At 56.1% G+C, this 25,177-nt stretch overlaps 4 protein-coding genes across 11 annotated transcripts in view; 3 read left to right on the top strand and 1 right to left on the bottom strand.

Moving 5' to 3' along the window:
- Nucleotides 1-2,890, top strand: part of FAM219B (family with sequence similarity 219 member B) — a 3,914-nt gene extending 1,024 nt beyond the window's left edge. Inside the window, exons 2-6 of one of the 2 annotated variants that reach the window (XM_015638476.2) lie at nucleotides 856-958; nucleotides 1,224-1,308; nucleotides 1,593-1,670; nucleotides 1,922-1,970; nucleotides 2,123-2,890. In XM_015638476.2, the coding sequence (XP_015493962.1) occupies nucleotides 856-958; nucleotides 1,224-1,308; nucleotides 1,593-1,670; nucleotides 1,922-1,970; nucleotides 2,123-2,281 (474 nt within the window). In that variant the 3' untranslated portion in view covers nucleotides 2,282-2,890. Of the gene's footprint in view, nucleotides 1-855; nucleotides 959-1,223; nucleotides 1,309-1,592; nucleotides 1,671-1,921; nucleotides 1,971-2,100 lie in introns of both variants that reach the window. The other variant, XM_015638477.3, reaches the window with a different exon arrangement.
- Nucleotides 2,891-3,067: 177 nt separating this feature from the next.
- Nucleotides 3,068-7,115, bottom strand: MPI (mannose phosphate isomerase). 2 transcript variants are annotated; one of them, XM_015638453.3, is made up of 8 exons: nucleotides 6,915-7,115; nucleotides 5,744-5,871; nucleotides 5,250-5,450; nucleotides 5,026-5,167; nucleotides 4,544-4,726; nucleotides 4,260-4,433; nucleotides 3,944-4,152; nucleotides 3,068-3,614 (listed from the first exon to the last, which is right to left on the bottom strand). In XM_015638453.3, the coding sequence occupies exons 3-8, from the start codon at nucleotides 5,442-5,444 to the stop codon at nucleotides 3,396-3,398; spliced, it is 1,122 nt and encodes a 373-aa protein (XP_015493939.1). In that variant the 5' UTR covers nucleotides 5,445-5,450; nucleotides 5,744-5,871; nucleotides 6,915-7,115; the 3' UTR covers nucleotides 3,068-3,395. The 2 variants fall into 2 exon arrangements, with proteins under 2 accessions (XP_015493939.1, XP_015493938.1); XM_015638452.3 differs by lacking the exon at nucleotides 6,915-7,115 and adding an exon at nucleotides 6,178-6,224.
- On the top strand, nucleotides 6,334-19,284 carry SCAMP2 (secretory carrier membrane protein 2). Of its 2 annotated transcripts, XM_015638462.3 has the most exons (9): nucleotides 6,334-6,466; nucleotides 11,345-11,425; nucleotides 11,928-12,017; nucleotides 12,735-12,852; nucleotides 13,480-13,608; nucleotides 14,035-14,194; nucleotides 14,704-14,805; nucleotides 16,740-16,857; nucleotides 17,878-19,284. In XM_015638462.3, exons 1-9 carry the CDS (start codon nucleotides 6,410-6,412, stop codon nucleotides 18,022-18,024), a joined length of 1,002 nt encoding a protein of 333 aa, XP_015493948.1. In that variant the 5' UTR covers nucleotides 6,334-6,409; the 3' UTR covers nucleotides 18,025-19,284. The 2 variants fall into 2 exon arrangements, with proteins under 2 accessions (XP_015493948.1, XP_033372872.1); XM_033516981.1 differs by lacking the exons at nucleotides 16,740-16,857; nucleotides 17,878-19,284 and adding an exon at nucleotides 15,886-16,733.
- Nucleotides 19,285-19,456: 172 nt separating this feature from the next.
- Nucleotides 19,457-23,445, top strand: ULK3 (unc-51 like kinase 3). 5 transcript variants are annotated; one of them, XM_015638447.3, is made up of 16 exons: nucleotides 19,459-19,644; nucleotides 19,875-20,015; nucleotides 20,195-20,315; nucleotides 20,407-20,511; nucleotides 20,592-20,735; nucleotides 20,826-20,908; nucleotides 20,980-21,135; nucleotides 21,212-21,317; nucleotides 21,430-21,470; nucleotides 21,560-21,662; nucleotides 21,774-21,838; nucleotides 21,956-22,034; nucleotides 22,120-22,160; nucleotides 22,239-22,286; nucleotides 22,363-22,417; nucleotides 22,579-23,445. In XM_015638447.3, exons 1-16 carry the CDS (start codon nucleotides 19,543-19,545, stop codon nucleotides 22,593-22,595), a joined length of 1,407 nt encoding a protein of 468 aa, XP_015493933.1. In that variant the 5' UTR covers nucleotides 19,459-19,542; the 3' UTR covers nucleotides 22,596-23,445. The 5 variants fall into 5 exon arrangements, 4 of the variants coding, with proteins under 4 accessions (XP_033372933.1, XP_033372935.1, XP_015493932.1 ...); XM_033517044.1 differs by lacking the exon at nucleotides 20,980-21,135 and having other exon boundaries at nucleotides 19,458-19,644; XM_015638446.3 differs by having other exon boundaries at nucleotides 19,458-19,644; nucleotides 20,592-20,908.
- The last annotated feature ends 1,732 nt before the right edge of the window (nucleotides 23,446-25,177 follow it).

The following is a 25,177-nucleotide window of genomic DNA, read 5'->3' as shown; positions in this document are numbered from 1 at the left end:
GGGGTTATGGGGCTGGGGTACATCCATGGGGCAGTGTGGGGTGTGTGTGTGGGGCAGTATGTCCCAGTACTGCATGCAGTATATAATTACAAATAAATATGTATATATACAATTACAATAAAATGTATATATATATATATTTGTACACATACCCCCGGGTGTATCAGCACAGCATCAGCTGGCTAGGAAAGGGTATGGCACATCCAGAGGGATCCAGGGGGCCACTGCCTGCCTGGTTATTCTCACGGTAAAGCTCTGTCCTGATAATTCCGGTTTAAGACACTGAGGATAATCCTGGCTGTGCTCTCCAATCACCATCCCAAGTCCTCTGCCTTGTTCCTTTAATTCCACGTCCCTCCTGTGCCAACTCTCTCTGATTTTCCCTCTATTTTCTTCATTATTTCTTGTGTTTGTGGAGGTTTTTCCTTCCCCTTGCTCTTGGGAGCGTTGGTTCTCCGTGACAATAATTGGATAAAAGGAGAAACTTGAAAGGTTCAACCCCCAAATTTAAAATATACAATCCTTCCCTTTCTGTTTGATTTACCTCTTAGTAAATCTCCTCCACCACCTTTTCCCAAGTATTGCTGCAGCCAGGTTTGCACAGGAACTGGTGGTGACTACCTGTGCTTTTAATTAGCATCACCATTCCCAAATAATCTTTTCAGATCTACTTATTCCTTTTCCTCTCTCCCTCCTCCCAGGCTGGGCAGGAGGAGCTGTCCCTCCCCAGCCAACCTGGGGACAGATTTCCCTGCTGACCTTGAGCTCCCAGGAATGATCCAATGCTCCGAGATGACTCTGCCTTACTCCATCCTCATGGAGAGATGCTAAATACTTCTTCCACTCTTTTTTTAGCTGATTTGGGCTGAAAAGAAGAGGCTGAACAAAGGGACAGATGTGGTGGAGAAAAGGGGTCCATACATCATGAGCAAACCTCCCTCTATTCAGGCCAAGCTGAGTAAGTGATGCTTGGTGGTCTCTGCTGGCACTTTGGGTGTCATTTCCACCTCTCTCCCACAGCTGGAGTTACCAAAAGCCCTTTTTTACCTTTGGTGGGATAAAACCTTTATAAAACCCCATTAAAAACCCATAGGGATGCCTTTGGAAAGCACTGCACTCCACCCACGCTCACCTGCAACACCCTCCTCACCCATTCCCCAAAATAACAAACCCTTTGGGAGCACTTGGGAATTCTTCTCTCTATCCCTGTGCTTGGCTTTCAGAGAGGCAGCGGGAGCTGGCAAAGACAGCACTGCGAAGGCAGGGGCTGCTGGGGGCACCCACTGCCCCAAAACCAACTCCTAAAAGGTCTGATCTCCTCTTCCTCTTTTCAAAATGTATTTTTCACTTTTCTTGGGGAGACTGGGAAGCTCAGAGGATTAAAAATATAAGAGTTTGGACCTTAATCTGCTGGCTCTGTTTGGCTGGGATCATCCAGAATAATAAAATATACTGCTCTTTTCTTTTTTTGGGGGATGATTTGGTGGTATGGATTTATTTGGGTATCCTGGGTGGAAGGAGTGGGATTCCAGCCCTGGCTCAGCTCCATGGATGTGTTTCTGTGCTGGTCTCACTCCTCTGTTTTCTGGCAGGTCTGTGAAGTTCAACAAGGGCTACACGGCGCTCAGCCAGACAGCTGATGAAAACCTGGTCTCCTTTGACTCAGACAGGTGAATATCCCAGGATTTGGGGTAAATATCCCAAAGTTTTGAGGTTGGGAATGCTCCCAGATGGCTTTTTTGGGGGGTTGATTTTCCTTGTCACTGGTAGAACATCCCTGATGGTACTGGGCACCTCAGAGCAGTGAGACGCTCCCGTTGTCCCAGATTCCCAAGATCCCTTGGGGTTGCACTGCCAGCTCCTTTCCCCCTCCAAATCCTCTTTATCTGCATCCTAAAGACCCCATTCTCTTTCCCCTTAGTGACGGGGAGCCAGGATCCAGGTGTTCCTCAGGATACTCCTCCGCTGAGGCAAGTGTGGGGCTCTGGCTCTGACACTGTGGGGTCCCCACGGGCTCCCTCGCTCCCCTGACCCCTCGAGGCTCTGGCTAGGGGCTGGAAGCATCACCCCACAGAGCATGGCTGTGTGTCCATCCTGCAGAGCCCCGCTTTGTCCCCCGCAGCAGGTGACCCAGGACCTGAGCCGGCAGCTGCTGCAGGACGGGTACCACCTCGACGAGGTCCCCGATGATGAAGACCTGGATCTCATCCCCCCAAAACCCACTGCCTCCTCTTCTTGCCCCTGTTGTTTTGGAGAAAATCTCTCCTGCACGATTCAGTAGCTGCACAAGAACAGGTCAAAATCCAGCACTTTCTTTGTCCCGTGGGATGGGTGGTGGGTGTCCAGGTCTCACACCAGGACGGTGACACAAGGACTGAATGATGCTGCTCATGGCAGAGACCAACTGACCCCAAAAGACTTCTCCTTACACTCAGCAATAGCAGGGGGAGGTGGCACAGTGACATTTCGGTGTCCTGGATGGGACCTGGCACTTGGCTGGGGTGGGAAGGGAGGTCAGGCAGAGCCCAGCACCTCCACAGGGATATAAAGGGAAGGATTTGGGAGTTTCTAGGGTTGGAGCTAATGGCTTATTCCCATTCTCCTCAACGCTGCTTTGATACAGGGGAGACACAGCCCAGGTCCCCTGTCCCAGCTCCACACAAGGCTTGTGGGGCTATCTGGGGGGCTGGAGAGCCTCCCTGCTGCAAACCATAAATGCTGCCTTAAACCATGGTCCTGCTCTATGACGTAGAGGACAATCAGCTTCTTTTACAGAAACCTTATTTAAGTATTTCATGTCAAGAGACCTAAACCAATTGGGTGGGGGCAGGGTTGTTTTTGTATTTTACTTGTAAAAGGGAGCACTCAATAAAGCAGATCTCATTACTCAGAAGGGGTGCTGGTGCTGTGAGTGGGGCTCCTGTTTTGCCTCATCACATTTTACTCCTTTCCTGTGTATGAGGAGCAACAGGGGGGGGATTCACAGCCAGTGTTGGGGGGATGCTGGAGCTGTTCCCAGCCTCTCTGGCCCCCTCCACCACACTGCCCTTTGCCAGGGACAAAGGGACAAAGTCACCTCTTTATTCACAGCAGTGGAGGGTCTCCCGCTCCATCACCCCCCCCACACAGCCCCCTTTTGCAGCCAGGGCAGGGTGACACTGGCTGCCATCAGCCAGGCTCAGGAAGAGCCCACCAGAAGCAGCAGAAAGCCTGAGCCTGCTCTGCTCTGTGCCACATCCAAGGAGTGGATCCACGGAATTGCTCTTTCTATACATCAGGGTTAGTTTTGGGATTTAATAGGCGGAGGGAAAACTTTCAAGCGAGAAGACTTTGCCCACACCAGTTTCTATCTACTCAAACATGGAGTGCTGTGGAGGAAGTGTCCCAGGTCCTGCTCAGAGGAGGCAGCAGGCTCGGAAGAGCAGCATCCCGTCAGGTGAGGAGAGGTGGAGGGAGATGCTCTCGTTGGCCGAGATGAAGAGCACGGAGCCACGGTGCAGGGACATCTCGGAGGCTGCGGCTGTGGAGGTGCCCACGGCCGTCCCTTGGATCACCAGCAAGATGCTGGCAGAGTCCATGGCAGAGATGAGGTACAGCTTGATGGAGGCAGGGATCTGCCAAGGGAGATGTCACTGTGGCTGGAGTCCCCCTCAGCTTTCCTCCTCTCTGGAGAGCTGGAAGGGGCTTGTTCCCATCCCCACCCCTTTGCTGTGCCTGCAGCAGCCCAAGCCCAGGGACCTCGGCTTGGCTGAGGCCACCCAAGACTTCTTCCCGGTTCTCCCTCTGCCCAGAGCTGCTGGAGAAGGTTCCCAGGCAGAGGGAACAGGGGAAGGATACTTAGCCCAGCACCCCATTATGCCCAAGCATCCCTCCCTCCTTGCCAGGACACTGATTATAAAGGTGAGTGTTGGGCTGTCCCCAGCATGGCTCTGTCATCGCTCACCTCTATCCTCAGGATGCTGAAGTCTGGCACAGGTGGGTCATAGAGGTAGACATGGGGATCGAGCTGGCTCTGCGCTGCTGGGAAGATCTTGGAGCTGCTGGGTGCTGGTGTGTAGTTGAGCATCTCACACAAGGTGAGCACATCGATGAACTTGGGGGTGAGCCCGGCGCGCACCGTGTTATCCGAGCACGCCATGATCTCTACACAGTCTGCAGGGACGAGACAGCGCTGTCAGCCCAGCCCAGCCCTTCTGCCTGTCCCCAGGGCCAGTCCTTGCAGGATGCTGGGGTAGGAGAGCCCCCCCCCCGACACTCACCTCCGTGCAGGTAGGCGTGGGGCTCGTTGGCTCCCAGGAACATGGCCTCCCCCGGCTCCAGCCTCACCAGGTTCAGGAAATAAATGGTGAAGCAGCCAATGTCCCCTGGGTACTGGGAGTGCAGCCGCAGCAGCAGGTCCCCGCTGCTCCCCGATGTGTCCTTCCCTTCCGCTGCTGCACAAGAAGGGACCAGGCCCAGCGTCGGGAGGGGGCTGGGGGTGCCCCAGCCTCTCCCCTCAACACAGCCCCCCAAACTGGTTTGGGGTGTTACAGCCAGGGCCCACCTTCCTGGGAGATCCTCTTCACCAGCATGTTCAGCTGGTCCACGAAGAACTTCTTCTCGCTCTTCATGAGGCGGGTGAAGCAGACGCGGAGGGCGGCCGAGACCCCACGGGGGTCGTCGCTCCCACTGCGCTCCAGCTGCTCCGCTGCCACCTCCCCGATCAGTGCCCGAAGCTCGGGGACATCTGTGGGGCCAGCCCCAGTCAGAGCCGGTCCCCCAGCCCAGGGGAGAACCAGCACCCCCAACCCAGGAGAGCACACTCACCATCCCCACAGCCAATCCCATCCCTGGGGAGCACTGCCCTCACCCTGAACTCCATCCAAGGGACCACAGCCTCCGTCCACACTCCAAACCCAAACCCAGGTGAGCGTGGCCACCATCCCCACCCTGAATGCCATCCCCAGAGAGCACCATCCCCACCCCAAAGGAGCATGGCCACCATCCCCACTCCAGTCTGACCATGCACCCTCCCTCCATCCTTACTCTGGAGAAAGGAGACAATCTCCTCCACGGGCCGGAAGCCACACATGCCCTCGAAGGGGGTGAGGGCGATGGCCATCTCGGGCTTGTGGTTGGCATCGGGATAGTGCTCAGGAAACTGGGCGTGGAGCTTCGCTGCCAGCTCCTGGAGAGAGGGGAGAGGGAGCTGGGTGACCTCCCCAGGGACACGGGGTCCGGCTGGGCTGCCCACCCGGGGCTCTCCCTACCTTGTTGGGGTGCGCCTGGACAGACAGGGCGGTGTTGACCGACAGCACCTTGAACAGGAAGGGCAGGCATCCCTGGAAGGCGTCCTTCACCTTGGCCCCCAGGCAGGCGGGGTTGTCGGCGATCCACTGGCCCAGGGTCTTTTGCGGGATGCGGTTATCCCGGATGAGGGCATCGCCCCGGGGGTGTGCGCCCATCCACAGCTGTGAGACACCGGCGGACAGGGGGCACCCTGAGCCGGGCAGCCAACACGGATGACTCGGGCTTTTCCAGAGGCTGACCGGCCCCAGAGGTGATCCCTGGCAGCTCCCTCGGGGGCTGAGTCATTGCCGAGCCTCCCTCCAGGCCAGGGGACGTGGGACAGCTCGGGCTCAGCATCACGTCCCGGCAGGACGCGGGGATGGCCAGAGCCACAGCCACAGTGTGGGATGAACACATGGATGGACACACAGATGGGACGGAGACACGGACAGAACGGACACAGAGACACACTCACCTCAGCGTAGGGCTGGTCAGGCTGGATCTGGACCTGGGGGTCACCACTGGCCACCAGCTTGGCCACCTCGCTCTCCAGGCCCACCTTCCCCCAGGAATAGTTCTGCACCACGCAGGAGAGGGGGAACACTGCGGGAGGGAAGTCAAGTGTTAGCGGGCACAGAAAGAACTCCCTCAAATCCTTCCGCACACCCACAAATCCCCCGCAGCAGGTTGACAGGTTGGGAGAGGACCACGGGCGTGGGAGAGGAGACTGTCTGAGGGGACGATTTTCAACCATCACACGGCGATCTGGGGGGCGCTCGGGCTGGGGGCGCTCCGCCCAGCGCCCTGGAGGGGTCCCGTGGGGAGGGGTCCCGTGGGGAGGGATCCCCGCGGCCGAGCGCAGAGCCCCCATCCCCATGGCGGGCGGTGGGTGCCCGGTGCCCCACTCACCCCGGATCTCCGCCATGGCTCGGCCGGGCAGGACCTGCCCCCCTCCCTTTCCCCCCCTCCCCCCCGCCGGCTATAAGCGCCGCTGTGACGTCACGCGGCCACGCCCATGGGGTTAACCCCGCGCGAGACGTACGCGCCGCCGTGACGTCACGCGGCTCCCGGTCACGCGGGTGCCCCGGAAGCGCCAGGAGCGGCGGCGGCGACGGCGGCGGAGCAGGAGCGGACCGCGCCCATGTCGGGCTTCGACACCAACCCGTTCGCCGACCCGGTGGACATCAACCCCTTCCAGGTGGGCGCGGGGCTCGGGCGGCCGCCGCTGGCGCTGCCCGGCTCGGCCGGGCCCCCCCGTGCTCCGCACGCCGGGACGTGGCACTGAGTGAAGCTCCGCCGGCCAATGGCGGAGCCGCTTCTCTGCGGCTCGGCCAATGAGAGGGAGGGGCGGGACCGGCGGGGCGTGAGGGGCCGCGACCCCCGGCCCTGAGGGCGGCCCGGGACCCGCTGCCCGAAGGTCCGCCCGTAGTGGGGCTCCCGCTCCCCCGCCCCGCATCCCCGTCTGGCCGGGGCTCTGGGGCCCTTCTCCGTATCCCCCTGGGCGGGGCACCCGTGCCCTGCCCGCAGGTCACCCCCGAGCTCTGTGACCCCCCTCAGGGGCCCTCCTGCTCTGTCCCCGGGCCTCCTCACCTCGGGGAGGGCTCTCCCACCGCCCTCGCAGCCAGGCACTGCCTCCCCTCCCTCACCTCGCCAGGCAGTGGCGTTTGGAGTGGGTTTGCTGCCTCTCACGATGCACAACAGCTGGGAATGCCTATTCTGAGGTCTTATTAAAAATAATCCATCGCTGGAGCTCTCTTGGCCGTGCTGCGTGGTGCTCTGATTGTCTGCTGGGTCTCTCTCTCTCTCTGGGTCTGTTTTTAAGGCGCTTAAAAGTGAGTTCCTAAGGCAAAGCTTCGTGGCTCAAAGCAGGGGATTCCTGTTAAGGTCACTGAGGACTTGGTCTGTGTTCGCTGGGTTTCTCCTCTCTGGGATTAACCTCTGAAAATTGGGGTCATTTATGCAGGGAGCTGGCCTGGAACAGCCCCTGGTGTGAAAATCGGTGTCTGGCCTTTGGATCCCATCTGTGAGCTCAGGCTCAGCTTTGCTGCTTGGCTGGGATGTGATCCACAGGAAGGAGTGTTTTCCTGACCTTGGATTCCAGGGCTGAGCCAAACACAAATTGTTTGTTGATGAACCTGGGTCTTTTGAGGAATCGGAGTGAAAAAATTCTTTCTTTTCTTCCTCACTTTCATTTTGGTCTTCGTATTCATATGTTCTTGTGACTCTGAGGAATGGGAAGAGTTGGGACGATCGTGTTCCTCTCATTTTTGTTCCAGGGGGTGGAATATATTGCCTTTCATGGACATGGGATTTGTTGCTTTGGCTCTGAGGAAGTAAATATTCCTAGAATCACAGAACTGTTTGGGTTGGAAGGGAAATGAAAGGTCATCCAGTCACCCAAGGGCAGGGACACCTTCCACCATCCCAGGCTGCTCCAAGCCCCATCCAGCCTGACCTGGGACACTTCCAGGGATCCAGGGGCAGCCACAGCTTCTCTGGCCCTGTGCCAGGGCCTGCCCACCCTCACAGGGAGCAACCTCCTAATATCCAGTTTAATCTCTGTCAGTTTGAAGCCATTCTCTGTTCTCCTGTCACTTCAGGCCCTTGTAAAAATCCATCTCCATCTTTCTTGTTGTCTCCTTTCAGCTGCTTTGTGCACATTAAAGCTGTCCTGGTATCTGACAGAACAGGGCCGTGCTCACTCTGTATTGACTGTTCAAACAAAAAAAGGTTGAAGGTGATTTCCATCCAGTAACTCCCATGTCAGGCTCACTTCTTAACGAGGATTAACACATGTCCCACCATGGATTCTCCTGTGACAGCTCTTTGCAGCTCATCCGGTCCTTGTGGGAGGTTCTGAATCCTCCTCTTGGGGCTGCAAGTTTTTGTCTTACCTTATTTCTTTTTTCCAAGAAAAATTCCCAAGTCTCCAGCAGCTGTTTGAGAGGAATTTTTGACTGCTGCTTCCTGGAGCCTCAAAGCCTCGTTGGTCTGGATTGAAATGGAATCCCAGGCTGTGGGACAGCCTGTTCCCTGCCAGGGGCTGGATCCAGGTGTTGGCTCTGTGCTGGGGTGACAGTGTCCCACTGACACCCCCTGACATGCTCTGGAAGGAGCAAAAGCCTCCTCACCCTCCCAGCCCGTGGATCTCTCTTGCCACAGCACCAGGGTTGTCCCTCCTTGCTGGAGCTCCCAGTTCAGTGCTTCACCCTCCTCAAATCCTGACGTGACCAGGATTTCTGCCTTTTCAGGAGACTTTGCTCATGATGTTTGTTAAGCTTTGTGTAAAATGAGCTGCTTTGGTCCTGTTAAAAATATCTCTGGCTGCTCTGTTACTTATTGTAACCAGTTAATGAGAGATGATTAACTTCCTTCCTTTATCTAGTAACCTGCTGGAAGTGGCAGCTGCCTCCAAAACTTTGATTCAAGCTTCTGACAGAGTTGGAAACTTCCATCCTTTCCAGAGATATCAATAATAAAATCCTAAAGATTTCTCTTGGTGCATCTTCCAGGCAGTGGCAGCACTCTGAGTCTGCAGGACTGGTTATATTTGGGGTAATACTGTGATATTTTGACAACTGTGTTAAGTTCCAGGTGATTCTAGGTTGAGCTCATTTTCCTTGATCTCATCTAGAGAGGCCTCTCATTTTGTTTCTTTCATGTGTGGGAACAGAAAGAAAAGAAAAAATAGCATTTCTTGCACAAACCTGTTGTATCCAAACCTTTCAGCAGGACGACAGCAACTTTGTATTTGCACTGAGCTGCATTTGAAAATCATTTTGTTATTTGTGGCAGAGCAGTTTGGTCAAGATGTGGGGTTGTTCTGTGCTGGGGGCTTCTGAAGCCGTGGAAAACAATGTCACACGTCCCTGGTACTCGAGGAGGTGATGGTTACAATGGTTACCAATGGAATCTGCTCGTGGCATCCCACAGCTCCAGCCAATCGTTGATTTGTGAGCACGAGCTTTGTGGCTGGACACACTTATTGTGGCTCCAAGCGGTTCTGAATTCAGCCTCTGTCCTGATCCTTTCCAGGGCTTGTTTCAGGAGGGCCAGCTGCCTTTTGCTGTGTAGCTGGCAGAAGATAACTGTGAAAACATGATGTTTGTGGGCAGCTCCTCACTGATCTCTGCATTCCTGGTGCTCGCTCATCCCTCACTGCCTGCTCCGGGCTCGAGGAAGCTGCTGCCCCTGATCACCCTCTGCTTTCCTTCCTGCCCTACCCAGGCACATGTCCAAACACTTCAGCTTTGTTACAAATTCCCTGCTCTTTGAGTTCCTGTTTTAGACACACTTGCACGACAGCAGACAAGTTAAGCTGAACTGCTGGGCCTTGGCCTTACAGCTTAATTAAGTGATTTTTATTTTTTTTTTTAAAGCTATGCAGAAAGATGAGAGCTTGTCTACCTTGGGAATCAAACTGTGGTGCAACTGAAGCTGTGGTGCTGCTCTCCCTGCCCTTGGAGAGCCTCCAGCTTTCTTTTAGGTGCAGATCAGGCAAGGGAAGTAAAATGTGTGTTTTACAGTGGTACTGTAGCATTTCTCCCAATTCCCGTGGCTCTCCTCCCAGCCTGACCACTCAGGCTCTCTGGAGGGTTATGCAGCTTTCACTTTCCACACCTCAAAGGGAATTTCTCTTCCTTGTGCAGTTATTTTCTGCTGGATTTTAGTCCAGCTGGGGCTCATGTGCTCTGGACTGAGGGGTTTGTGCTGATGTGTAGCACTGCCATGTGAGGGGAAGTGTAAGCTTGTGCTGACAGCCCACATCTCTGCACAGCTGAAGCTTCCAGAGGCTGCAGGAGTGAAATAAAAGCAGGTTTCATCTCCAGCGTGGCAGTCCTGCTGCTTCTTCCCACTTTTTACAGCCCTCCCTCTCTGGGGAGTTGAACTTCTCCGAGCAGCATCTGAGAATCTGCGATGCCTCAGCCCGGGGTGATTCACAAACGAGTGTGACCTGTTGGTGGGGAGTGTCTGCCATGCAGGAGCTCTGGAGTTACTCATTAGCTGCTCTGTGTGGATCCTGCTCAGCAGAAGGCTGCGCTACAACTCCGGGAATGGCTCCAGAGGGATTTTCCTCCATGCCCCAGCACCCTCAGCCCCACACGCCCCGGCACAGCCCCGGCTCATTCTCACCCCAACCAAGCACCGAATTAGAAGGGCTGGTCTGGGTGCAGGAGGTGCTGAGGGAGGGAGATGAAGCCACTTTTTAATTTTCTGACCCACACCCAGCTCTTGGGTTACCAGGCAGGAGGATTTCCCAGTTTAAAAAGGGCCTTGTTTCTGGAATAACTGGGGAGAGGAGTGCTCCAGAAGGCAACAGCTGGCTGCCCAAGAGGAATCTCTGCATGGAAAGGAGAAGGTAGAAAAGAGGAGATAAAACCAGCTGTGTACATTGCAGGTGAGGGGAGAGAGGTGCTCTGAGGTGCTGAGATCCTGTTTTTAAACATCAGAGGATTTGATGGAGACGAGTGGGAGGTGCTGTGAGTAGAAGTGAGAGCTGTTATGCCAGCAGCATTAAAACCTCCTAAAATAATTGGTGTCACACCTCCAGCTCAATTTTCCTGAGTGTTTCACTTATCCAGAGCAATCATTGGCATTTTAGCTTGCTGGCATCTCTCAGCCAAGATCAGCTCTATCTAAAACCTCATTTTATGTGGCTCCCCTGCTTGCTTTGTGAGGCCCAGCGACATCCTGACCATGGGATGTCAAATCCCTGGAAATTGGGAATAACTCTCTGTGGATGAGCAGAAGTAACCTGCACAAAGCATTCCTGTGCCAAAAGCATGTTGTGGTTGTTCAGACATCCCTCTTGGCTGAACAGGAGATTATTTCTGCTCACAAGTCTTGCCTTGCAGGTAGTCATCTCCTTGGATATTTAAATTTCATGCCAGCCAGGGCCATCTCCCTGTGGCAGGGATGTGTTTCACCCCCTCAAATTCTCAGCTGACAAGCAGATGGAAAGCAGGCAGGATGGATAAGATGGACCTGATGTTCTTAAAGGCCTTTCCCAAACTGAACAATTCAGTGCTGTCAGTGCTGTCCAATGCTGATTTATCCTTGTTCTCTCTCCCTCCAGGACCCCTCTGTGACACAGCTCACAAACACCAGCCAAAGTGGCTTGGATGAATTCAACCCCTTTTCTGAGAGCTCTCAGCTGGTATGTGCCACGTGGTTTTGTGCTCTGTGTATCTGGTGGTGGTTTTAGTGGTGTAGAAGGTCCCTTAGTAGGTGCAGCTTAAAAACCAAGGAATTCACAGCTGATTTCCCCATGCCTGTGGCTCATGCCATGCAGAAGTGGGCAATTGCTCCTGCACTGGAGCAGTAATAAGCTCCCAGCTGGAGCTCTCCACTCTCATGGAACAGCTCCTCTCCAGCTGGCTGCTGACTGCCAGGGAAGCCCCATGAAGTGTGAAGGGGAAGATGGCTTGTGGCAGGACACAGCAGGATTTATTTCCTCCCTGGGCTGCGAGCTGAGCCGCCCTGGCACTGCCATTGAGGGATGGCTGCGAGAGCCTTATCCTTATTCCCTGACTGCTGCTGTGAGCCAGGAGAGGAAGAAGGAGGGCAGGAAGCTGAGACCTGTGGTTTAAACAGTTCACCAAGAGCCTGTTGTGTTTCTCCTGCCATGTTTTCCCCTGGTTGCCTGTGGTCTCTTGCAGACGAATGCGGCGCGGACGACGCCGGCGGCGCAGCCCTCGGGCCACTCGCAGCCGGCCGTGCTGCAGACATCCGTGGAGCCCACACCACAGGTACAGCCCCTCTCTGCTGCCCTCCCAGCCCCCTCGAGCTCCCAGGGCCTCTGGGAGCACAGGATTCCTTGGGGTGGTGACTGAGAAGCTGCAGGTGATCTTATCAACTTGCATTTCCAAGGCAGAGCTTTGTAGGGAACAGGCACGTACAGTCCTTATATCTCCTTCCCTGTCCCTCTGGTGGCAGAGCTTGCTTTGCCTTGTGTCCTGTTAGCTCTGGCTTCCCTCTGGAAATCCCAGAATGTGTCCTGCTAATACTTTTAGCTTAGTTCTGGTGTCTGACCAGACGTGCTCAGTGCCAGGAGAATAAATGCAAGAATAAGTGCCAGGACCACCTCATCCAAAGGACTGAGGCTGCTGGGAGAAAGAATAATTTCTCAGAATATGAAACAGGTAGAAGAGATCCTTAAGAGGTGTGGCAGGCAGCTGGGAAGGGAATTGTCCTGGTAAGCTCAGGAACCCTGCTCACCACTCTGTTGTGAGGTGCTCAGAGCAGTGAGGTAAACGGCGAAGTAGAAGAAGCTGTGGATAAGCTCCTCCTCCCAGCCCTATCTTCCTGTAGGATAACTTGGCTTTGTCCTCCAGTGGCAGATTTGAGATGTCTGAGGCTGAGCTTTTATGTCACCCTGTGCTCAGCTTCCTTCCCAGCCCAGCAGCGGGTGGTGCCATCACAGCCCAGGGCAGGGCTGACCTCTCTGATCTCTGTCCCCTCCCCAGGCTGTGGCTGCAGCAGCACAGGCAGGGCTGCTCCAGCAGCAAGCAGAGCTAGAGAGGAAGGCAGCTGAGCTGGAGAAGAAGGAAAGGGAACTGCAGAGCCATGCAGCCAGCATTGACCGTGAGTACTGACTCCTGCCCAGGGCAGCCTGATCACTTGGTTTGCCAGGATTTCAGGAAAACTCCCTGTGGCAGCCCTTCTGGGACAGTGCCTGGCATCCCACAGCTGGGGAAGATGGGAAGGCAGCTCAGAGCTGGGATGCTGGAGGCCAGCTCTGGTGGGTCCCTGACCTCAAGCAGCTGCATTTCACCACCAAAAGCTCTCAAGCACCGATCTGTACCCGTGTCACAGCTGGGGCTTCTCACTGAGAGCAGCTAAGCTCCTCTTCTCAGCCTCAAGGCTCTCTTAACCACAGAAACCCAATATTTTTCCCCCTAATCTCAGTTTGGAGTGGCTGAATCTGGGCTTGCAGTGCTGAGTGATGGTGGCTGGGATGGCCCTTTGGCCAGTGCAGGGGAATCCTGCCTTCCTCAAAGGAAAAGCCCTGCACACGGCTGCTCTGCCAGCAGTTTATCCCATTCCTGCTGTGCTGCCTGCTCAGATGTAGGAGCTGCCCGACCCCTGAGCTCTGCCAGGGTTTTAATGCATGAATTAAACAATAGCTGAACAGCTGCTTGGAAATTCTGGGGTGGGAATTAGAAACAAGAGAAGAGCAAGTGAAGAGCTGCTCCTTCCTCTCTTCCACAGCGAGGCAGAACAACTGGCCGCCTCTCCCCAAGAGGTGTCCCATCAAGCCGTGCTTCTATCAGGATTTTTCTGCAGACATCCCAGCTGACTACCAGAGGATATGCAAGATGCTCTATTACTTGTGGATGTGTGAGTAATGACTTGAACTGCAGTCAGAATTCTTTTTGAGGAGGTTCTGTGTGAAGAGCTGAGCTCTGTCACACAATAAATGCTGTTGGCATTGTCAGCAAGGCTAAAATCACATTTCCCTCCTTTCTTATGAAGGTAAATGTGAAGAACCCCAAGTTTATGCTTTGGGAATAGCTCATTCGTGACAGAATTTTAATTGTTTAATGGAGACTTGAACAACTATTTAAGATTTGGCCGTGAGCAGCAGGATCAGATGAGCTTCTTAAGTCGTGCTCTGTTTCCCTTCCAAGAGAGGCAGGGAAACGAGATGGCCCGAAGTCACCTTCATTTCTGCAGCTCTCCATGTGTTCAGCGAGACATTAGGGATGCTTTGGAGTTTCCAAGAGCTTGCTGATGTTGTTTTTCTCTCTCTCCCACGCCAAACAGTGCATTCCATCACCCTGCTCCTAAACCTGCTCGCTTGCCTGGCATGGTTCACAGTCGACCAAGACAGAGGAGTGGACTTTGGTCTCTCGATTTTGTGGTTAATTTTATTCACCCCTTGTGCCTTTCTCTGTTGGTACCGACCAATTTACAAGGCTTTCAGGCAAGTGCTGGGGTTTTTTTTTCTGTGACAGGGTTGTATCTCTCAGTGGGAGGAGCTTTGGGTTTATCTCTTCCCATCGTGTATTGCCCGCAGGATTTTTCCAGTGCTTTGCATCATTAGATAAACCCAAACCACTGTGTTGCTAAACATATTAGATCTGTCTAATAGAACTTAATTATGGTGATCCTTTTTCATCCTAAATTCCAAGCCTAGGCAGACATAGGGTGCTTTTAATTCATTTTTTTATTCACTATTGGTTTCTGAGACACTCTTTGATACATTGATGTTGAGCACACTGAGTTTGTTGAGGGAGCTGCCTTCACCCCATCTTGCACTGGGCAGAGCACTGGATTTGCAGTGGACACATTTGGGTGCCCAAATTCCTCCCCAAATCACCTCCCCTCAGCAGCTCTTCCCTGGAGGAAAGAGTTCACTGAAGCTGTTCCTCTCAGAGCATGGATTCAGTGCAGGGATCACGGGTTTCACTCCTGTTGCCATCTCTCCCGCAGGTCTGACAGCTCCTTCAGCTTTTTCGTCTTCTTTTTCATCTTCTTCTGCCAAATAGCAATCTACATCATCCAGGCTGTCGGAATTCCTGGCTGGGGAGACAGGTAATCTTGGCTTCGCTGCCTGCCGTGTCACAGATCCCTTTTCTCACCAGGGCTGTGACTGACAGGAGCTTTGGGGCCTGGTTCTGACAGCTGCTTGTTCTTCCTGCTGTGGTTTTCCTCTCTCAGCCCATGCAGAGCCTTGGCAGGTCCCAGCTGGGCTGCCTCCTTCCCCTGCTCTTCCCATCCTAATCCGGGTATGTGAAGGAGTATGAGAAGGGGAGTATGTGAATTACCAGATATTGGGCAGAAATCCTTCCCTGTGAGGGTGGGCAGGCCCTGGCAGGGCTGCCCAGAGAAGCTGTGGCTGCCCTGGATCCCTGGCAATGCCCAAGGCCAGGCTGGACGGGGTTTGGAGCACCCTGGGGTAGTGGAAGGTGTCCCTGCCGTGGCAGGGGGCTGGAATGTGATGGGTTTTGAGGCCCCTGCCAACCCAAACCATTCTGTGAGAACTCTTCTGTGCCTCTTCTGCTGCCCTCTCCCTCACTCAGTACAGATCATATTTGCTCCTCTAGTGTGAACCAGATTTACCTTGTTTAAACTGGAGCCTTCCCTGACAGCAGTGTGGGGCTGAGGGATCTCTGACCTGAAATCTGGATACTGCTCAGCCTGGTACTGCTGCTCCCACCCTGACTCTGTCCCCAAACTCTTCCCGAATTTCTCCAGAGCGTGTGCTTGGTGGGCTGAGATAAGCAGAGAGAGCTTTTAGCCTCGCCCTTTCTCGGTGACATTGTCCAGAAGGGTGAGCTTGGGCTTCTGGAGCGGGTCCAGCAGCCTCATGTCAGCAGCTGTGCCCTGCAGGGAGAGCACAGCCTTTCCTTTCGCCTTGCTGCCTTGGCTGCAGCTCCCGTTCCGGAGTTAGGGAGCGCAGGAAAAAGGTTAGCAGCCTTAGTGCTTCTCCCGAGGGGAAGCCTCCAGGTGGGAGCTGCTGCCTATTTTTGCCCTTTGCCTGCAGAAGGGCTCGTGGGCAGAGCTGTCCCTGGCCTTCCCCCTGTGCTTGAGTCACGGGGGATGGAGAGAGAGGGGGTTCAGTCTGCCTTGGAGAGGCTGTCTGGAGCTTTCTGCTCCGTTTCCTCCCGCCAGACAGCGCGGATATTTTTGGCTGCGGTGCGTGGTGTGCCTTTCCGCTTCCCTGTGCCGTGAGGAGCAGTGCCACACATCGAATGGGACCCATTTCCTCTCTCCTGCTGGCACACGGCGTGCTTGGTTGAGCAGTTGGAAAAGTTCCTTTCTCCAGCACCCAGGAAGGTGTTCTGAGTGAGGTGTCTTGGTATTTTCATCCAAGTGCTGGTAACTCCTTGAGTTCTCCCTGCCCCTTCCCTTCAGCAGCTCCCAGTGCCTGTAACATGGAGTTGTGGAATCACAGAATGGTTTGGGTTGGAAGGGACCCTAAAACTCACCTAATCCGTGGGCACAGACACCTTCCACTATCTCAGGTTGTCCCAAGCCCTGTCCAGCCTGGCCTGGGTCATTTCCAGGGATGGAGCAGCCACAGCTGCTTTGGGCAAACTGTGCCAGGGCTTCACCACCTCCATCCTTTCCTGCCTCTTCCTCCCACTCCCGACCCTTACATCCCAGTCAGGGTGACGCTCAGGTCCAGCCTCCAGACCTGCCAGCTGATCTCTTCCAATTTTACTGTTCCAGCCTATCTTTACCCCACTTGGCTGAATTTTGAGAAGGTGCCCAGGGAAGTCACTGTTGGCGCCGAGGGTATTGATTGTGCTGCCCGAGGGGAGGGCACAGGGCTGGAACGTGGGTGGGATGAGCACAGTCCTCCTCTAAAAATGCAAATGGAAACTCTATCTCCAAAACCAGGGCCTGGATGAACTCTGTTTGGTTTTGTACTCCCCTGTAACCTTCCCCTAAAGCATGTCCCTCGGTGCTCCAGCTGTGCTGGAATGCTGTCCATGCTCACCCTGCTCTCCTCTCCCTGGCAGCGGCTGGATTGCGGCGCTGTCGGAGGTGCACAGGAACCTTGCCGTGGTGGTGATCATGATGGTGGTGGCAGCGTTCTTCACGCTCTGCGCTGTCCTCTCCCTCTTCCTCCTCAAGCAGGTGAGTGGCTCGGGGGCCAGCAGAGCTCAGGCTGCTCCCAGGGGTCCTGGGTTTGACTCCTCCCTTCCCTGATGATGGGAGTGGAACAGTGGTGGGTCAAGAGGTTTTAATTAAAAGTATTTTTGCTTGTGCTTCCTGCATCAATGTCAGATTTCTTGGACACTCTTGAAGTGGGAAGTAGCCTCCCTTTGGAGTCATAGAGTCATGAAATGATTTGGGAAGGGGCCTTAGAGCTCATCTTACCCCCCTGCCAAAGGCAGGCACACTTTCCACTATCACAGGTTGTTCCAAGCCCCATCCAACCTGGCACCCCTGAACATTTCCAGGGATCCAGGGGCAGCCACTGGGAAACCTGTGCCAGGTTCTCAGGGTTTCACCACTGTCCCAGAGAAGGATTTTTCTCCTGATATCCCATCTAACTCTGCCCTCTGGCAGTTTAAAACCATTGTCCCTTGTCCTGCCTGGAGCTGGCAGAGCTGGTTGTGGCTCTGTTCAGCATCCAGGGATTTTCAGTCACTGCTCCCACAGCATTGTGGGGCTTCTCAGAGCCTGCTGGGATCCCAGCGAGTGCCTTCCCACCGGTTCCTAAACCCAACCCTCCTCCTTTCTCCTGCCTGACAACAGCAGGGCTGGATTTCTGCAGGAACAGCAGAAATGGAGCTTGGGGGAAGGCAAGGACAGGCTGGTCTGATCCTGCTTTTATTGGTACCTCCTTCTTTTCTCCTGCATTTCTCTTGAAGGAAATACCTGATGCTGTTGGCACCTTCAGGTCCTGCCCTCCAGTAAATACTGGGTTAAGTCTGAGCCATCACAGTGTGGGGAGTTTTGGGTCTGAAACCAGCTATTTTGCTGAGAACTCCACATTTTTCATCAAATGAAATCCGCAGCATCCCGTGCTGGGAGCCATGGAGCCACTGGCTGCAGCCCATCCTCTCCAGCTGTCAGGGGAGCCAAGGCAAGGCGAGGTGTGTGCAGCAACCCCAGTTTCATTCACTCTTTTCCCTCCCCTCTTGTCCCCAGGTGCATTCCCTGTATCGGCGCACAGGAGCCAGCTTCCAAAGGGCCCAGGAGGAGTTTTCCCAAGGCATCCTCACCAACAGGAGCTTCCAGAACGCAGCGGCCGGGGCAGCATCCTCAGCTGCACAGAGTGCTTTCCGGGGAAACTAGCCCTTCCCAGGAAATCCAGCCCTTCCCAGGAAAAGCAGCCCTTCCTGGGCTGCCTCCCTCGCTTCCTCTGCCCTCGTCTCCTTCATTTATTATTATTTTTTTCTCTAAAAATGCACTTTTTGGGGGTACCACGTGAGCTCTGTGATGCCGACACTCCTGATGAGAAGAGGTTTTTTTCTAACTTCCGCTGAGCTACGGTTTGGATGATTAGTTTTCCCTGTCTTGTTTTAGGGTATGGGGAGATGGGGGAGGACATTCTCTGAGGCAAATATTCCTCTCTCCAGGACCTTCTGGGTGTTTGTCTCTTCTTCCCCTCACTCTGTCTGTAGCAGGAAAATGAGGGGAAACAGGTTTTTGATTTTACTCTCTCTCTTCTCTCGGCCTTTGCTACGAAGAATTTGATTATCTGCTGTTTTGGGAGGGTTTTGTAACGTGCATGTAGTTGATGTGGTTGATTTTAAGAACAGAAACCGTACTTTTGGTTTATTACGCTCACACGATGCTGTATTTTGACCTCATAACTGCTGGGCTTCCTGAGAGCCAGGGCAAGGTGGCACGAAGGAGAATCTGGGAGCATGGGGGAGTGTGTGGGGGGCTGTATTTCCCCTGCTCCCCCCAGGGCACATCCCTCGCTTCTGCAAGGATCCCGCAGGCACCAGCCCTGGGCACAGAGAGGGGGAGAAGGGATCAGTGGAGGTTGAGTCTTCTCAGTGACCTGAAAGCAGGAGAGGGATGGGAAAAGGGATTTTGGTTTGGCTCCCAGCTCCAGGTTGGGGCAGCTGAGGTTGCCAGGTCACACAGTGCCTGTGCCGCCCTTCTCCAAATAACCTTGAATGAGTCTTTCTCCAGGGAAGGCTCCTCCCTGCCTTCCTCCTCACCAGTTTGATCTTTTTTTTAGCTGGGAAGGAACTGTTGTGATGTGTGTTCAACTGCATCCTGAAATGGGATGTCCCTTGGGACGCGGGGGAGGCGCTGGGGTGGATGGGGGCAGATTCCCACCTCCCCCTCTTTCAGCCCCGTGTTTTGGGTGTCGGGGAGGGGGTTTCATGCAGGTTTGGCTTTGTGGTGCCCCTTTGCCGGGGTGGGGGTTGTATTACACCCCCATCCTGTGCTGGTGAGGGGCAGCAGGGGGACGCTGGGATACAGAAATCGGTATTTTTACACCCTTTTCCTCCTGTATTATTGGGGTTTTTTTTTTCCCCTCCCCGCGTCTGATCTTTTAATGTTTAAAAAATGATTAATAAAAAATTGTTCATGCGGTCCAGATGCGGTGTCCGTGCCGGCGGAGGGGGCGTGGCCATCACAGGGGGCGGGGTTTATGGGCGTGACCAGAGTGAAGGGGTGTGGCCAGGGGCGTGGCTTGGCTCGCGGATGAATTGAGTGGGCGTGGCCACTGTTCATGGGCGTGGTTTCCCGCGTTGGGGGCGTGTCTGTGGGCGTGGCCTGCGCCGTGGCGCGCCGGGAAGGCGGAAGCGGCTCCCGGACCCCGAGTGCCGGGTCCGGGGGTCCGGAGGGGCCATGGCCGGGGCCGGCTGGGCCCCGCCGCGCCTCGATGAGTTCATCCTCACCGAGCCCCTCGGCTCCGGCACGTACGCCACCGTCTACAAGGCCTACAGGAAGGTAGGGCCGAGCCCGCCGCGGGGTTCGCCTTTTTGCTCCTCAGTCTGCCCCCCACTCCCGTGGGACCCCCGTTCTCCCGTCCTCCACGTGGGGTTCCATCCCTGTAGCCCCCACCTGGCGCCGGCCGCCCCCTTGCAGGGTTCCCTTCCCTCCCCAGCCGGAGCGCTGGGGGAGCAGCCCAGGGTGGCTGCTTGGCTGGGGGGCTCCAGCGTTGTCCCCCTCCTCGGCAGAGGGACACGCGTGAGGTGGTGGCCATCAAATGCGTCAACAAGAGGAGCCTGAACCGGGCGTCGGTGGAGAACCTGCTGACAGAGATCGAGATCCTCAAGACCATCCGCCATCCCAACATTGTGGAGCTCAAGGACTTCCAGGTGGGCTGGGGGCTTCCCGGGGTGCGGGGGGTGCTCTGGGGCAGAACTCCTCTGGCATGGATCCATCCTCACTTCCCAAGGGTGTATCCGTGGTGCCAGCAACTGGGCAAACCGATCCAGGTGAGCCTGTGTGGGTGGGACTGGCTGGGGTAGCACGGCTGGGTGTTATTGCCATGCAGTGGGACAGTGACCACATCTACCTGATCATGGAGTTCTGTGCCGGAGGGGACCTTTCCCGCTTCATCCGGACGCGCCGGATGCTCCCCGAGAAGGTGGCACGCGTCTTCCTGCAGCAGCTCGGTGAGGACACCCCGCCTGGCTCTGACGGGGACCCTTCCTGAGGGTTTTGGGGTTCAGGGCTGTGCTATCACGTGCCCATCCGCCCTCCCAGCCTGTGCCCTGAAGTTCCTCCACGACCGCAACATCTCCCACCTGGACCTGAAGCCGCAGAACATCCTCCTGAGCTCCCCGGAGAACCCCCAGCTGAAGCTGGCAGGTCAGGACAGCTCCCCAGGAGGGGCTGGGAGGGGGCAAATCCCTTCTCCCTGTGCCCCCCACGAGCTCTGTGTCCGGCAGATTTCGGCTTTGCTCAGTACATGTCCCCGTGGGATGAGAAGCACGTGCTGCGTGGCTCCCCGCTCTACATGGCCCCCGAGATGGTGTGTCGGCAGCACTACGACTCCCGCGCGGACCTCTGGTCCGTGGGTGTCATCCTTTACGGTGGGCTTGGCTTTTACTGCCCCGGGGGGCTCTACTCAGGGCTGCTTTCCCCCTCTCCATCTCCCCCCACCGCTCCTTTTCCTCCCACAGAAGCACTTTTTGGAAAGCCACCCTTCGCTTCCCGCTCCTTCGCCGAGCTGGAGGAGAAGATCCGCAGCGACCGGGCCGTGGAGGTAACGTGGGGTGGGATGGAGCTGGGGGGGTTCTCACAGCGGTCAGTGGGCTCAGCCCCTTCCCTGCCCAGCTTCCCAGCCGGCCCCAGCTCTCTCTGGAATGCCGGGATCTCCTCGGACAGCTGCTGGAGAGGGACCCTCGGAAGCGCATCTCCTTCGAGTGCTTCTTTGCCCACCCCTTCGTGGACATGGAGCACATCCCCGGCCCCGAGAGCCTGGGCAAGGCGGTGAGCGAGGGCTGGGGGCTGCTCCCGGGGAACGGGGGGGAGTTCCAAGCCCTGAGACCCCCCCTGTGTCCCCCAGACCGATCTGGTGGTGGAGGCAGTGAGGAAGGATCAGGAGGGAGACGCCAGTGCTGCCTTCTCCCTCTACCGCAAAGCCCTGGAGTATTTTGTGCCAGCGCTGCACTGTGAGTCCCCCCGGGGTTTATGCGGGGCCCGGGTGTATTTTTGGGGGGCAGCACCCCGGGGGAGTTCAGTTTTCAGCCCACCCAGCCCTGTGTTTGGTATTCTCTCCATCAGATGAAAGCGACGCTCGGCGCAAAGAAGCCATCCGGGCCAAGGTGAGCTAAAACCCCCGGTGGGGTGGGGGCAGCACCCCCATCCTCTGCATCCCATATCGGGGGTCTGCTCACCCCCAAAATGTGCACAGGTGAGGCAGTACATCTCCCGAGCAGAGGAGCTGAAGGTGTTGGTCACCTCCAGCAACAAGAACCTCCTGGAGAAAGGAAACCCGGCCAGAGAGCTCCTTAAAGGTAGTGATTTTTGAGCATCCCCCAGTGCTGGAGCTGGCAGGGGGCAGTGGTGGGGTTTTGGGCTGAAGGGTGAAGATTTTGGGCAATCCCCGTAGCCATGTCCCCTTGCAGAGATGGCCAAGGACAAGCCTCGGCTCTGCGCGGCGCTGGAAGTGGCTTCGGCTGCCATCGCCAAGGTGAGGGGTGGCCTTGGGGGTCCCCTCACCCCTCGAGGGAAGGGGAAGGTGCAAACCCGGTGGGGAGGGGGCTGCTGGATCCCCCCAGCCACAGCCAGTCCCCGGGGCCTGTTGCAGGAGGAGGAAGGCAGGGATGACAGTGACGCCCTGGAGCTGTACCAGCAGAGCTTGGGGGAGCTGTTGCTGCTCCTGGCCGGTGAGTTGGGACTGTGGCTGGGATTTTAGGGCAAGGAGGGGTCCTGTGCTCCCATCCCTCATCCCATGGCACATTTTCCCTGCAGCGGAGCCGGCGGGGCGGCGGCGGGAGCTGCTCCATGCCGAGGTGAGTACCAGCCTTGGGACAGCCGGCCATCCCCCGTGGCCTGGCTCCAGGACTGCACCCTCTCTCTGTCCCCACCAGATCCAGACCCTGATGGCCCGAGCCGAGTACCTGAAGGATCAGATCAAGGTATGATGACTGGGGAGGGGCTCTGGAGGGAGCTGGGGGAGGATAAAGGCTGGAAAAGCCCCCTCTCCCTTGGCAGATGCGGGAGGCACAATCCATGGGCAAAGAGGCGCTGGCAGAGTCCGTCCGGAGCGGTGAGCCCCCCTTTTCCAAGGGGACTTGGGAAATATTCCTCCAGCTGCCGCAGCCATGGAGATATCCCTGCCTGTGGCTGCCCCAACCCCACACCCCCCGGGACCCCCTGTCCCCACCCCTGGCGTGGGCAGCCCGCTGAGCGCCGTGTGCCCCGGCACAGGCTGTACCTTGCAGTGACTCCGGGAGCTGCCCACTGCTCACCGCCCTGCCAGGACACACCGGCGCCAAGACCAGGCTTCTGTCCCCGCCACCAGGGTGACACCTGGGGGGTCACCTCGGGCTCCCAGCCCCGGGGGCTCCACAGGGACATCTGCCCCTCTCCCAGGCGCTGGCTCCTTTCCCTGCCAGCCCTGCCTCTCCCGTCTGCTGCTGCAGCCTCCCCTGCCACGGCGGCCGGGTTATTCCACTCTAATTCCCTCCGCTGGCTGCTGTGGGAAGGGTATTTTTATCCTGGCGCTGGGCTCTGGCAGGAAATCCCCCCTGCTTTTTTGGCTGGGTGGTTCTTCTGCCTCCCAAATTCTTGGGGAGCCCACACGGCCCAGCTCCACAAATCCGGCCGGGCGCTGAGGGTGGACAGGGATGCTCCGCTGTGCCTTCCTCGCCCAGCATCTACCTCTGCATCCACTGCTGCTCGTCCAGCACCCACTGCACTGTCCCAGCCCAGCCACAGCTCCCTGCCTCTCCCTGCTGGAGCACTGGGAATGAGGCTTTTCCTTCCTGAACCTGGAGCGTGGCAGCTTCTGGCTGCATCATCGGTGTCACGACGGTGAGCAGTGCTCAGCAGGGACCCGCTGAGTCGGGCACGAGCAGCGATCAGTCACCTTCAGGGAGGCACTCTCAGCATCCTGCCTGCCCCCCTCCACTCCTCAGGACCCCCAGCATCCCAGTGGTGTTCCCAGGAGTCACTGGTACAGGGTGCTGAGGTTTCCTGTCCTGCAAAACAAGGTACTTGTCTCAAAATCTACTGTATCTCAAGGGAATGTAATTTATTGTCTTTAATAAACTTTAATTTTGGTTTCTCTGCCTCCTCCGCACTTGGGTTTGTGATTTAAGCCTAAAAGAGGACCCAGAGCCAGCCTGGGGTCCTGAGGCCAGCGGGGAGGGGTGGGGACCCTTGTCCCTGTTCCCCCAGGAGCAGGGCTGGGGTGTCCCCTCCTCTGCTCTAGCAGTGCTCTCCCTTCCTGTGCTCCCCGGGGACACGAGGCAGCCAAAGCAAGGTTTGACCTTGTTTTCACTTACCATCTTTTTATTTTTTTGTGTGTGTGTGTGTAAAACAGGGAGCAGAACAACACGAGCCATTACGTAAAATCCTGTTTTCTCCAATAGATTTCTGTGGCGGGTGAGGAAGGGCCGGGCTGGCTGGGCCATGAGGGAAGGCAGAAGGGCTGAAACCAACGACAAGGGGGATTTTTGGGGTGTCCTGTGGATATTGTGAGCCATGACCTCTTCCCAAGGCAGATCCTGCCCTTTGCCAGCTGCTCCGTGCTCAACCCGACGCGGAGCTTCCCGGGCAGATGCGATAAGGCACTTTTATATCTTTTTATTCTTACTATCATTATTATTCAGAGCAGAGATTATATCCTGAGGCTTTAAAGTGCTTTCTGAGTCCGTGTCCTCCCCCAGCCCGTGGCGAGTGCGGGGCTGCCGGGGACGGCTGCGGCAGCCGGCGCGGATAATCGCATCTGCCTTCACGCTCGGCCGCCAGCGCGGCCCAGCCCCAGCCCTCGGAAGGAGGACGAGGCTCTGGATGCTCCCTCGGTGGTGATGGAGCCCAGAGCAGCCCAGTTTGGTGTCAGGGTGGATGTGAGTGACTCCCACACAGGGGTTTTTGTGGCGCAGCGCTGCCCAAATGTCACCGAGGGAAGGTGGCACGAAGGGAGCGGTGCCCGGCCCGGCAGCGCTGGGAGGAGCTGCTCCGCTGCACTCCCATCCATGCCATCACCCAGCCCTTCCAAAGGGCTCCTCCAACCCTCACGGGGTGGCTCTTGGGGCAGGATTGTCACCCAGAGAAGGGTGGGAGCGGCAGCTGGGCTGTCACCCTCATGGGTTGACGTGAGGTGTGGCTTGGGGAGAGCTGGGTCAGTGTGTGGAGCCAACCTTGGGCTTTCCCAACGCTCGTTAATCTGGATTAATCCCGACTGCTGGACCAGCAGTGGGCCCATGGATGGATGGGCCATCCCTTTCCATGCAGAGAGGTTTAATTGCCTGCAAAAAGAAGAAGGGAGATTCCCCAACCTTCCATGGCAGCTCATTTGTTTCAAGTGCTTTAACAATTGCTCATTTAATGCTTTATCCGTTGGGGAAACCTCTCACTCATCCCACACTCATCAGTGGGAGGAAGGAAGATCGTGCAGCTGGCTGAGGAATGGAGATGGTACAGGAGGGCAGGAGTTTTGTCAATAAAATTTATGTTATTTCATTAACAAAGTTTATTTTACTTTATTGACAAAATTCCTTAGTGCCAGCATCTTCCAGCAGCCAGCAAGGGTTTACTTGGACAAACCCATCCCAATCCCAGCCCCATAGGTGAGGGAATTATATAAAGCCTGTAAAAGAGAGAGGAAAAAAATACATTTTCTGCTTTAATCCACACTTATTCTTTGCTTTAAGATTTTTAGTCTGTGTGTTGATGCCCAGAGCAGTCGCATGGTGTGGAGGCTGCAGGGATGCTTGGGATACGGCAGCAGGAATGGCTGGAAGCTGGGATGCATCCCTTGGTGGGCAGGGAAAAGGCAGGAGGGGGCTGCCTGCCCTTCATC

This window comes from Parus major, chromosome 10 (genome assembly GCF_001522545.3).
Source record: "Parus major isolate Abel chromosome 10, Parus_major1.1, whole genome shotgun sequence".
In the NCBI taxonomy this organism is placed as follows: domain Eukaryota; kingdom Metazoa; phylum Chordata; class Aves; order Passeriformes; family Paridae; genus Parus; species Parus major.
This window is presented reverse-complemented; position numbering and strand designations above follow the sequence as displayed.

Bases quoted from the DNA above. Each gene is read 5' to 3' on its own strand.
- MPI (XM_015638452.3), bottom strand. The intron at 4,727-5,025 runs GTAAGGATGGAG...CTGGCCCCACAG, and splicing joins GATTGTCTCCTTTCTCCAGA to ATGTCCCCGAGCTTCGGGCA. The intron at 3,615-3,943 runs GTGAGCGATGAC...CTCCCTTGGCAG, and splicing joins TCAGCATCCTGAGGATAGAG to ATCCCTGCCTCCATCAAGCT.
- ULK3 (XM_015638446.3), top strand. From the start codon at position 19,543: ATGGCCGGGGCCGGCTGGGCCCCGCCGCGCCTCGATGAGTTCATCCTC. The intron at 20,016-20,194 runs GTGGGCTGGGGG...ATTGCCATGCAG, and splicing joins TGGAGCTCAAGGACTTCCAG to TGGGACAGTGACCACATCTA. The intron at 22,161-22,238 runs GTGAGTACCAGC...TGTCCCCACCAG, and splicing joins GGGAGCTGCTCCATGCCGAG to ATCCAGACCCTGATGGCCCG.
- SCAMP2 (XM_015638462.3), top strand. From the start codon at position 6,410: ATGTCGGGCTTCGACACCAACCCGTTCGCCGACCCGGTGGACATCAAC. The intron at 11,426-11,927 runs GTATGTGCCACG...GGTCTCTTGCAG, and splicing joins TTTCTGAGAGCTCTCAGCTG to ACGAATGCGGCGCGGACGAC. The intron at 14,806-16,739 runs GTAATCTTGGCT...TCTCCCTGGCAG, and splicing joins ATTCCTGGCTGGGGAGACAG to CGGCTGGATTGCGGCGCTGT.